This window comes from Spea bombifrons, chromosome 9 (genome assembly GCF_027358695.1).
Source record: "Spea bombifrons isolate aSpeBom1 chromosome 9, aSpeBom1.2.pri, whole genome shotgun sequence".
Classification (NCBI taxonomy): Eukaryota; Metazoa; Chordata; class Amphibia; order Anura; family Pelobatidae; genus Spea; species Spea bombifrons.
The window spans coordinates 22,052,082-22,064,635 of record NC_071095.1 but is presented as its reverse complement, the minus strand read 5'-3'; the positions used below and the strand labels follow the sequence as shown (position 1 = coordinate 22,064,635).

The window sequence follows — 12,554 nt, the reverse complement described above, 5'->3', positions numbered from 1 at the left end:
TCCCCAGCATTTATATAAATATTTCTGTTGGGGGGTACGAGACGGCACCTTCGGACGAGACAAAGCAGCCGTCCCCCTGGATTTGATGTTACGTCCGTATGTCTATCCCATACATGTTTAAATCCCCTTACTGTATTACCCTCTACCACTTCTGCTGGGAGGCTATTCTACCTATCTACAGCATTATGACCTGCTGTTCTAACATTTCTCTTATTTGAAGACTGGGAGGAGGGTTTACTTTACAGAAAAAGTAGTGGGTTTGTGGAACAGCCTCCAAGCAAAAGAGGCGGACATCAAAACAATGAAAATAAAAGATGATCTCTTCCCTATTTAACCTCCCTTTTCCATCCACCCCACCGCGGTCTCTCCACCCCACCTAACCCCTTCTACTTGTCCCTCCATGCTTGCAACTTGCCCTCCCTCTCCCCGTTATATCCACCCCAGCCTTCTCTACACCTTTTTTTTCCCTCCCCCCTTTTTTTCCTCCCCCTTCTCCATTCCTTTCATCCGTTCTCTCTGCCTTAATCCCCGGCGCACGCGTTACATTTTCCGTTGTATTCCTTCCGTATTTATGTTCGACTCTGCGAGTGACGGCAATTTAAAGTGACAAGAGACGGGGAGGAAAAAAAACCACACGCACAAAACACACAAAATGTCTTTAATCAACATCAAATCCGTAGCCTCTCGTTCCCTAGGAGAAAGAAACATGGCTTCCCGCCAGATGCGGAATCTGACAATCCAGCTGTTATAATCCCCCGTGTGATCATCAACAGAGCACGCCGTGCGACCCTTTAAGTGCCAGCGGCGGCCCTCCCCGAACCAACTTACCCAACCAGAATAGATCGTCAGCTCACCGGACTCCGGAAGAACTTTGTCTTCGCCGTACCTTTTCATTTTGGATTCATTTGCATTTTTTTTTATCTGATTTACTGTAGACTTGGTAAAATTCACTTCATTTTTACACAATTTGGGGAAATATCGGTTCCTGTTTTCAGAACGCGGCCTTTTTTGTTTTCGCGGAAAAAGACGACAGACGTTTTTTTTAAAGTGTGCAATTTCCTACCATCTCCGGCGTCGAGGGTAAAAGTATAGATCGCAAGCTCTTGCGATCACCGCTCAGTAGCGAGCCATCCTTTCCTCCAGCAGACGGAGGGTTAACAGTTTTGAAAAAAGAAAAAAAAAAAAAGGGTTTCCATTCACTAAACGAGCGCCGCGCACCCTTTTTTGGAAATGCAGTAAACGGACTAGGAGGATCCCATTGGCTGCCAAGAGCTGCCACTCAAAGCCCCGGCTCCCTGGGGAATCTATATATATACGTGTGCGCGCGTACGAGAGCGGACACCGGCAGAGCATCCTCTCGCAGAGCAGTCCAGCTGTGCACAGGGTCACCATGAGCGAGGTGAGCCTTCGGTCGGTGTGTGGTGTGTGTGTGTGTGTAGTGTGTGTGTCGGTGTGTATGTGTATGTGTGTGGTGTGTGTGTGGGTCCATGCGGCTCGGAGGGGGATACGTTGTAAGTTTCGCTTGGCATTCCGCTCGCATTATGTTGCAGTGTTTGTTACAATGTGTCTGAGATCCTCCAGCGACGCGCTGGGGCTGCCGCAAACACAAAGGTGTCTGACGACAGACCGGCTTCGATCCTGTGAGCCGCGTAGCCGGGGCTCCTAAAATATTACCCCTGACAGGCAACTTTGTGTTCTTTTGGATGCTGGTCTCCTTTCCTTGGCTCTTTAAGAAAGGAAGGCAGCATCGGAAGTCTTCTGTCTGGCTCCTCGAGATGTGAGGAATGAGCCCCGCTGATGGGAGTTGGAGGGGTGAGGAGTTGTATGTGGTACGGGGTACCTAGAGGGAAGGTGAAAGGGTTAAGGTGTGGGAAAAGGTGAAGGAGGCGGCGGGGTAAGAGGGGTAACATGGGGGGTATCTAGAAAGGGTTCAAGAAGGAGCACCTTGCTTGGGGGAATCAGAGAGACCCCAGAGAGATGTACTTTGGGGGTTCTTGATAAGAGAGGAGTGCACCCTTATATAGAATGCTAATAGAGTGCTCTGGGGGTCCCTCTGTATTACACGCAACGACAGCGCTGCTTCCCCCAAAGACTCTGGACCTGTGCGCATGGATCAGGTGTGATGCACGCTCGGCCACCTGCTCGCGGTGCAGGGTTAGTATGCTAATTGTTGCAGCTCTGTTTGCGGATATTTGCACCAAATCCAGAAGATCGTTCCTCGAGAGTCCGCGCAGGGAGGGGGCGCGTTCCGCTCGGCGATGGGATGATCTCACAATTGGTTGTAGGAATTTGTGGTTTTACCCAAAGCGACCCAGAATTGTACCCTTTGATGTTGTGCTGAGCATTTTCCCCAGACTCAGCTCACAGAGAGTTTATTGGGGATTTGTGTTTTATCCTACACTGGCAGACTGTAAGCTCCTTGGGTCAGGGTCTGCCATTATACCGCTAGACTGTAAGCTCCTTGGGACAGGGTCTGCCATTATACCGCTAGACTGTAAGCTCCTTGGGTAAGGGTCTCCCATTATACCGCTAGACTGTAAGCTCCTGGGTACGGGGGCTGCCATTATACCGCTAGACTGTAAGCTCCTTGGGACAGGGTCTCCCATTATATCGCTAGACTGTAAGCTCCTTGGGACAGTGCCATTATACCGCTAGACTGTAAGCTCCTTGGGACAGTCTGCCATTATACCGCTAGACTGTAAACTCCTTGGGAGAGGGTCTGCCATTATACCGCTAGACTGTAAGCTCCTTGGGAGAGGGTCTGTGATTATACCGCTAGACTATAAGCTCCTTGGGTAAGGGTCTCCCATTATACCGCTAGACTGTAAGCTCTTGGGATAGGGTCTCCCATTATACCGCTAGACTGTAAGCTCCTTGGGACAGGGTCTCCCATTATACCGCTAGACTGTAAGCTCCTTGGGACAGAGTCTGCCATTATACCGCTAGACTGTAAGCTCTTTGGGACAGGGTCTCCCATTATACCGCTAGACTATAAGCTCCTTGGGTAAGGGTCTCCCATTATACCGCTAGACTGTAAGCTCTTGGGATAGGGTCTCCCATTATACCGCTAGACTGTAAGCTCCTTGGGACAGGGTCTCCCATTATACCGCTAGACTGTAAGCTCCTTGGGACAGAGTCTGCCATTATACCGCTAGACTGTAAGCTCCTTGGGACAGGGTCTCCCATTATACCGCTAGACTGTAAGCTCCTTGGGACAGGGTCTGTCATTATACCGCTAGACTGTAAGCTCCTTGGGACAGCGTCTGCCATTATACCGCTAGACTGTAAGCTCCTTGGGACAGCGTCTGCCATTATACCGCTAGACTGTAAGCTCCTTGGGAGTGTCCCATTATACATGTAGATTGTGAGCTCTTTGGGAGAGGCTCTGCAGTCCATGTTCTCGTACCATCCTCGCCGCTCCTTCTTAAGAACGAAGCCCTGGAGATTCTGTAAAAGCCCAAAGCCGACCTCCGTGCTACAAAAGAAAATATTATATAACGTTAAGTGCCTGTAAACCGCAAGCCGATGAATTATTGAGCGCGATAGAGACGGATTCCCAGAGACGGTGGAATCTCCCTCCCAAACACAGGGGCCGGACCCCCCCCGACCCCTCCGACATCCAAAACTCCATCAAGATGCCTTCCACTAAAAAGGTCCACGTCGATCTGCCCTGCCGGGGGCCGAGGGGTGCGATCCACAGTCAGTGGGTTAATCCTCTGGAATCGGCCAAATTTTGGGGCAAAACACGCGGCTGGTATTTATTTTAATCTCCCCGGCGAAGGCGACATCAAAATCTATCCAATTAAAAGCGGTTATTGGAAGAGGCGGCCATTGTTCTTAGAAGTCACCTGATAGTTAATAAAAATGCTATTATTTACGAGCAGTGGGGTAAAAGAAATAGTATAATGGATGCTGGAAAAAATCTTGTTTGCCGAGACAACCACTAATAGCTTGATATACAGAGAGATTAATTTACCAGAGGGGAGGGGGCGCTGCAGAGAGCAAACACGGGGATTAGTGCGCGATCAGGCAAGCGGAAGAAGAACAGAGCCATAGAGATGCAGGCGGCAGGTGATAGCAAAGCAAACCCTTTGATCGCGTAGAGAAGGGGAGCTTCGGGGTAAATCACGCAGGGTAGGCAGAAAATGCAGGTTAGGGGTGATCCTAGAAATGGTGACTCACTGGTCTGCGCTCCGGGTGTGCGATCCCGTCACCTGCGCTCGATCCAACATTAAAGCGTAGATCAGCACAACCGGCCACGCTTTACGTGCTACTGCTCCTTATCGCTGTCAGGGTAATATTGTATTAAATTGGTGAGTGGTGCAGTCCCATTGCTTGAGTGCTGCTTGCCGGTCGTCGCCCATCATTCAGTGCGAGTCCCCTGCCTACCAAGCGAGGGTTTGACGTGAATGACACCATACGTAACGTATAGGCTGACGATATGGGAACGTATGGAGCAAATGTCACGTTCTTCCAGGGGCTCTCCGCTCAGCGGCTTCAGGAGCCCTTTGAAGGCTTCTTGGTTCTCTGGCTGGGGGTCAGCGAGTTATGAGCCGGGGGCTATCGGCTATTCTTATCACGCTGAGGACTTCAAGAACGCGTGAGACAAGTAAAGGGAAGAAAGGCGAGGATGAGAAAGAAGAAGCCGTCTCCCACGGAGAGCGGGACTCGTTATTATGGAAGACAGAGATCTGTGACGCTCGTTATCTTCTGTAACCCCACCGAGCGAGTGAGCGCCTAAACGCTTCTCTTCCCGCTCAGCCGGATTCCCCAGGCGCCCCATTTCATTTTTACCGTTATGAGATGAGACAGAGCGTTTAAACCTGCGCAATCCGGGCCCTCCCCGTACCTATTAATATGCCACAGCGGCTGGAGGGACTCGGGGAGCGCGGATCTAACCCCCTGGCCGGGGATGGCGGTACGTCGCCCTCATCTGTGTCTGAGGTGATTTATGTCCCCTTCGTCACCGGGGTTATCCGCCGTGCGCTCGGTCGTAGCGCCGTATCGATGAGCAACGGAGGTCGTTTATTAAAGTTTAAAAGTGGGCCGGTAATCTCGTAGACCCCTCCGTCCTTTTCATTACACGGCGCGTCTCTACCTGTTACGCTGTAAAAAGGATTAGTTATCGATCGTTAGCCGTTACGTCCCCGTGGAGTCTCTCCATCGACCGCATCCGCTTCCAGGTCAAACATGATTAAGGGGAGCTGCGGGAAATGACGGCTTCGTCCATTCGTGGCCCTGACCGAGAACAGCCAAGCTTCGGGGCTTCGTTATATCTCCACAATAACTCCCATGAGCCACAGCCGCCCTGCGTATCTTTTGCTATTGATACTGGATTGTTTCACGACCCGTTTCCACGAAAATATGGCAGTAATTGGGGAAAGCCACTCACAGTTTAGTGATTAAAGCCCTACATTTGGTGTAGTCAGCCTCTACTGAGGACTCCTGCAAAGTACTGGATGAGTGTGTTGGGAGTTGATCCATGAAGGCAATCAGCAATAATTCCTTCTGCGAGGAAGACTCTTCCGATGCGTTTTGTGGTTATTGATACGATGCCGTTCCGCCCATCCCGAAGTAAATGAGTTCTGCGGCAGATGACGGCGTTGATGTGCGATATATTGGAGGGGGGGGGCGAAGACCCCATCAAACTAACTACAACAGAACCTCAATTCTAAGGACAGTGCTGTATTTTTATTAAATAATTTAGTTACCTGGGCAACCGCTGTTCCCACGGTAACAGCGGAGGACAATATGAGAAATGTAAATAAATATGTATTTATATTATAGCTATATATATATATCTATATATGTCCTTTTTATTAATGTCCCAAGTGTCCCTGTTTAGTTTGACGAGTCCCTCTTTTTGTCCCCTTAATGTAGGAATCAGGGAGAGAAGAGAGGACCTGAGGTGGGAGAGAAGAGAGGAGAGGAGCTGTGGTGGGGGAGAAGAGATGAGCTGTGTTGGGGGAGGAGCTGTGGTGGGGGGAGAAGAAAAGCTGGGGTCAGAGAGAAGAGGAGCTGTGGTGGGAGAGAAGAGCTGTGGTGGGAGAGAAGAGAGAAGCTGGGGTGGGGGAGAAGAGAGGAGCAGTCGTGGGAGAGAAGAGAGGAGCTGTGGTGGGAAAGAATAGAGGAGCTGTGGTGGGAGAGAAGAGAGGAGCTGGGGTGGGGGGGAGAGAGGAGCTGTGGTGGGAGAGAAGAGAGGAGCTGGGGTGGGGGGGAGAGAGGAGCTGTGGTGGGAAAGAAGAGAGGAGCTGTAGTGGGAAAGAAGAGAGGAGCTGTAGTGGGAAAGAAGAGAGGAGCTGTGGTGGGAGAGAAGAGAGGAGCTGGGGTGGGGGGAAGAAAGGGGCTGGAGTGGGGGGAAGAAAGGAGCTGGGTTGGGAGAGAAGAAAGGAGCTGGGGTGGGAGAGAAGAGAGGCGGTGGGGAGAAGATGAGCTGGGGTGGGGGGAAGAGAGGAGCTGCGGTGGGAGAGAAGAGGAGCCGGGGGGAGTGGTGTATCCATAAAACCTCCCCGTGTTACAGCAGCGCGCCCTCCCCTCGCCCCCAGTAACGTCCCGTGTCACAGGCTCGATGTCTATATAGGATGTCTTGGCCACCGAGGGCCGGAAGCGCTCAGTGATGCTTTCTCGGGGGCCCTTAGCCCTGTGTGACTGCCCTGTCCATGCGATGATGTTAGGGAGCGGCTGCGGCGTGGCTCCGGGGTGGAATTAGAGGATATATTTCATTCATGTTATTTTGTTGGTTTGGCTTTGAATGTAAATGACGGCGCGGCGGGTAAGACGTTCCACGTACAGAGCACCTCTTAGCACTAAACATGTCCCATTCCACGCGATAAACCGGCCTCTCGACCTTGAGAATCCGTAGAGTGACCTCAAGACACTCGCATGTCGAGAGGGTGGCAGGGTGGAACAGCCTCCCAGCAGAAGTAGTAGAGGCTTATTTTTGGAAAGACGTGGAACGCTCTGTTTTGTGTGTGTCACCTTGGGTTTTTTCCTCCCCACGTGCGCGTCACGCCTGCTCTTGCGTGTCTCTGCTGGGCTATTTCTGTGATCCCTGCTGGAGATGAGGATGCTGTGACGCGGGGTGAGCCTCGGGGACCGGAATAGAAGGAATTGTTATTGGGAAGGACGAGTCTGCGACCTTTTCAGCACCGCGGACAGTAACCCACGCAGACAAGGTGCATGACGGGATATGAAACCATTGTAAACACGCCAAGTGGTGGAAGCGTGGAACGCCCTTCCAGCCGAGGTGTTAGGGAAGCGCTTAAGCATCAAACACAAAAGAGGGTAAAACTAATCCTTAAACCTAAATTGGAGTTCTGGTGCTAAATGTGGAGCTATCACCATGGAAACCAATGGAACGTTTAGAAGTGAAATGAATCACATCACCATGGTAACCAGCGCTGCTCAACCACAAGTATTTAAGAGGTTAAATTAAAGATCAGTGACAGCACTATGTGGTCATGTGACACAGGGATGTAACCCTTTCGGTGCCAGGCCCTGGGCAGTTCTCCATTCAGGTCTTCGAGGAAAGTGATTGGATGATGCTGGCTCTGCCACCGGCTGCCACCAATCTCAGCTCACTTTATCTCCGAAAACATCGAGCAGAAAGCGCAGGCGTGTGAGCGGAAATCTTTTTTTTTCACCCCAAAAAGCTCTGTTAAAGGGACAAGCACGAACTCTCCGCTACTAACGGTGTCAGTGGCCGCGGCGGGTTTACCGGAGGGAGGGGGCGAGCGGCCGATGGGCTGTTTGGGGGCTCTTTAATATACGCATTTCTTTGCATACGTTGTGTTTATCCTTTTTTTAACCCTGTGTGAGCCGATACACGCAGCTTCAACGATTGGTTCATCACGATAATCAGAAGAGATAACTGACTGGGGAGGAATAATCTTGCAGATCCTTTTGTCACACAAGGCGTTACAGTGCAGCCGTTTGATAATCACATCGTTAATTGTAGCGGATGCTTTGTGTCGCCCGCGGGCTGCATCTCGAGGCACTCGGTGTTTGAACGTTAAGCCACCGCGCGGGATGATGGAGACGCCGCCGACTTGCGCAGGCATCACCCGACAGCTGCTCGGCGCGGCGAGAGACGGGAGATGATTAAGAACGCAGACGGGGGATTAGCGGCGCGAAGGGCTCGTTGGGCGCGCGCAATTATCCGGGGGAAGTGGTGACAGGTGGCAGCCTGTGGCAGAACCAGCATTATCTGATCAATTTCCTGTCCGGAAGTTCTCTCCCTTCCCCTCCCTCGCCTTACAAAGGCTGCCTGGACCAATAAGCAAGAAGCAACAACTTAACAGTAGAGATAACCTAACGGGGAGGAATAATCGTGCAGATCCCGAGAACAGGAAGTTAAGATGCCGGCTCCCGTGTGTCTGATGCGTGTTGATATTGGTAATAATGTAAGCATCGTTCCGCTGTATAAACGTGTAAAATGTGAGTGCGAGGCCCCAGTAGGTGTGGCGGCCAAGGGGTTAATAATCGTTTCCGGCGGTATATTTATATATATTTATGTGCTCGGAGCGTTCCTCCCTCGCCGTTTCTGCCTCCATGCCGTGTCCTCCCACCAGCCTCTGCACTCCTCATTAGGATGTGGGTAAGATGCCAGGCGCGTACCAGCTGCTCCCCCCGGCTCGGAGTGATGAGGCTTCCGATGCGTCTCTTATTAGCCGGATCTCCGCTTCTCGAGGATCTCACTGAATGCGGAGACATTTCAGACCCGGGAGAAAAATCCTCTCCCGACAGTATGAGACCCGCCGGCAGAACGGCCCCATCCGGCCCCCGTCTAGTCGCCCGTTTCTCTGGCTCTAAAGACTTAATCAGTCGTTGGTCTCGTCTTAGATTCAGGAGCCGTATATCTATCCCATGCATGTTTAATACCCTCACTGTATTACCCTCTACCACTTCTACTGGGAGGCTGTTCCACTGATCACGTGACTGACAATAATGGCAGCCATTACTGTATACAGCATGGGGGGGGGGTTATATTACTGTATACAGCGCTGGGGGTTATATTATTGTATACAGCGCTGGGGGGGTTATATTATTGTATACAGCGCTGGGGGGTTATATTACTGTATACAGCGCTGAGGGGTTATATTACTGTATACAGCGCTGGGGGTTATATTACTGTATACAGCGCTGGGGGGTTATATTACTGTATACAGCGCTGGGGGTTATATTACTGTATACAGCGCTGGGGGTTATATTACTGTATACAGCGCTGGGGGGTTATATTACTGTATACAGTGCTGGGGGTTATATTACTGTATACAGCGCTGGGGGGTTATATTACTGTATACAGCGCTGGGGGTTATATTGCTGTATACAGCGCTGAGGGGTTATATTACTGTATACAGCGTTGGGGGGGTTATATTACTGTATACAGCGTTGGGGGGGTTATATTACTGTATACAGCGTTGGGGGGGTTATATTACTGTATACAGCGTTGGGGGTATATAACTGTATACAGCGCGGCGGGGTTATATTACTGTATACAGCGTTGGGGGGGTTATATTACTGTATACAGCGTTGGGGGTATATAACTGTATACAGCGCGGCGGGGTTATATTACTGTATACAGCGCTGGGGGTTATATTACTGTATACAGCGCTGGGGGTTGTATTACTGTATACAGTGCTGGGGGTTATATTACTGTATACAGCGCTGGGGGGGTTAAACTTCCCTTGAAAGTACCCCTCCCCGGGGCAGGTAGACAGCTGGTTATTGCCCGCACTCCCTTCTGTCATGATTATGTGTTTAGACCCCGAGCTGATAACCTGCTTTGTTATTTAAATAGAGAAGCTGTAATTATCTCGCCCCTGACATCGTTATCATGCAATAAATTACCATTTAAAAGGGTAAGTGTACAGACAATGAAGGAGGAAGTCTAAGAGTCTCCCTATACCTGACAACTGTCCTTTTCTAGCTTGGGCAGTCCCTCCCACGTGCTCTGTTTTACATAACTCTCCAAGTGTAGACTTTTGTGCTCCCCTGGTTTAGGTTCCTCCATTCTATCTAGCGGCAAGAAATAGCTTTATTGAAAGGGAAAACGGGCCACTATTGGGATTTTCGGCCATTGCCATCCGTTACTAGGCCCTCCGTTAGAGGAGGTCCCACCAGTGAAAATGCACAGTCCCACAGGGGATGATGAAGGTTGCGCATGTCCGTTCGTTCAGGGGGTCGCTTGCCTTCACATCTGTAAATATCGCCCACGACAGCAATACCAATTAACGTGATTGGAAAACAACGAGCGGCCAGCTGGCGAATGAAGAAAGAGGGGCATTTTAGATGCAGAAGAATGACGGACACAATGGGGAGAAAAAAGATATAATGTAGGGGGTTAATAATAATCTCAAGATTTCCGCACATGTCCCATGTGGGTTGGGACTCCGCTACTCTCTGAAGGGCTGACAGAATGGATTTATTCAGGGCTGGCGGCACGCAGCATCATTCTATGACCTCATTCGTGATTACAGGTTGCCATCCGTGATGTCAAGGCGGAATTATGGGCCGCGATTAAGGTTTGAAAGGCGCAGCTGTCAGCTGTCAGCCCGCTGGCCGGATAATAAGCCCTTCTCCGGGATCCTCCACGGCTCCCAATTACACACCATTTACTCCTCTTGTTTGAAGGCATGTTGAGGAAATGCTGTCATCGCGAGCTCGAGCGCCTGCTGAGAGCGGGACTGCTGAGTCGACGGAAAGTCTACGGCTACTTAGTGATGCCCGGTCCTTTCCTACATGTCTGCTGATGCTGGGATGGTCAGCGGGTCATTTGGCTGGTGACCTAGGCATGCTAGGGACGCTAGGCATCGCTAAGCGGTGGGCCGAAGCACCGTGACGATTTACCCATCTGATGTTCAAGCAGGGCTACCCACCAAGTTGTCATCCAGTTACAAAACTTTGACCCTATTCAACTCCCTTTGAAGACGGGGGACTTATCTACAGTTCTCACCAAGAGCTGAGATGCCTTGAAGTTAAGTGGTGTCGCCCTTGACATTTTGGAGTCTTCTGAGGATCCATGCTGAAGCTTTACGACCAGTTTTGGGTCAACTCTCTACTTCCGAGGAGTCGTTTTTACTGAATAGGCGAACCTCTTCCAACCGACCATCAACTCATCTTTCATTACGACTCAAGTTGGTCAAACAGACCTTGGTGAACATTTGATTTGCTCCACAAGACAACTCAATGGTGGTGGCTTCAGCATCTCCACCATCCCCTTAACCTTTACTAACAAACCTTACGTGTACAGCCGGGTTATCCGTGATCGGTTTAGATATGTGTTTATTTCGCGCTGTAAATCTCTTGACTTCGTTCTTTTAAGACCCTGTAATTTAATTCACAATCACTATAAATGTATTGAAGGGGTAGTTGTCCGATACTCTAGAATCCGATGACCAGGGTCTAAGCTGTATGCTTCTTAATACAGATTAAAGTCATCAGGACATATTATCTGTCATAATTCTCTTGGTCCCGCTATTGGTTACCACGCTCCGGGGTAACATCAGAAATGTGAATTCTTGCCCCGTACGTTGTCTGCTTGGTAGATGGGTTGGTGCATCGGCCCCTCTGTGCCCCCACAGTGAGTCAGCCTGGAAGGTGACGTCTGATGGGATTATTGTAGGGTAGAACCAGCCTCCTCTGATTGCCCCCTCTGGTGTTAATCATCACCTGTCCTTCCTATTCACAGCTTCGGGCCAACAATGAGCTTCCATCTCCCAACCAAGCCTCCCGGAGCGAGGAAAAAGGTAATTACCCCCCCCCCGACATGGCCCAACAACACCCTCCTTTTAAAACAGACTGTACGGCTTATGGACCTTATCCAGATCCAGCCACCCTTCATGGTGACTCCATTTTTATGTTGTTTTCCGTCCTGTAGACAAAGCTGGGAGTCCCGAGAAAGCAGAGGAGGAAATAGACATTGACTTGAATGCCCCGGAGACAGAGAAGGCAGCCTTGGCAATCCAGAACAAGTTCCGCCGATTCCAGAAACGAAAGCAGGACCCCAGCCCGTGAGGACGATGGCTCCCCGGTGACCTCTCTGCACTGCCTGGTGCGGGAAACACTGTGCGGCGGCTCATATCCTTCCCCCTGCGCCGGACATGACGGGCGCCAACATGGCAGCACCCCTACCGTTCTTCACACGTCTCCCTCCCCTTAGGCTATTATGAATGCTTACCCTATAACAAGGCCGTACCTGGTGCTGTAGCCATGGTAACGCGGGGCGGCCATCTTGTATATAGTCTTCCTAGTCTTAGTATAGAGTCAATACAATATGTCTTAAGAAAGACTTTTATAATTAGAAAAGTAATATTTAAATGTCTGGCGTGCGGGGGTTTTAGGTTCATGGCGGATCAGGCATGTGACTGCGGTAGGCGTACACCGTACATATTTATAGATTTAAATGTATATAAGGATATATAGTCCATATAGTCCACCACCTGCTTTCAGCTCCATGTCCTCGCCAAGAAGCTGTCAACAAACTACGTGCTTTCTTTGCATAATTTATTATTCAAATAATTAAAATAATAGTAATTATTAATGAATTGACACAT

General features: G+C 50.3%; 1 protein-coding gene across 1 annotated transcript; it reads left to right on the top strand.

The window, feature by feature from the left end:
- Nucleotides 1-955: 955 nt before the first annotated feature.
- Nucleotides 956-12,410, top strand: PCP4L1 (Purkinje cell protein 4 like 1). Its single transcript, XM_053475505.1, has 3 exons — nt 956-1,399; nt 11,690-11,747; nt 11,879-12,410. Exons 1-3 carry the CDS (start codon nt 1,391-1,393, stop codon nt 12,013-12,015), a joined length of 204 nt encoding a protein of 67 aa, XP_053331480.1. The 5' UTR covers nt 956-1,390; the 3' UTR covers nt 12,016-12,410.
- Nucleotides 12,411-12,554: the final 144 nt, after the last annotated feature.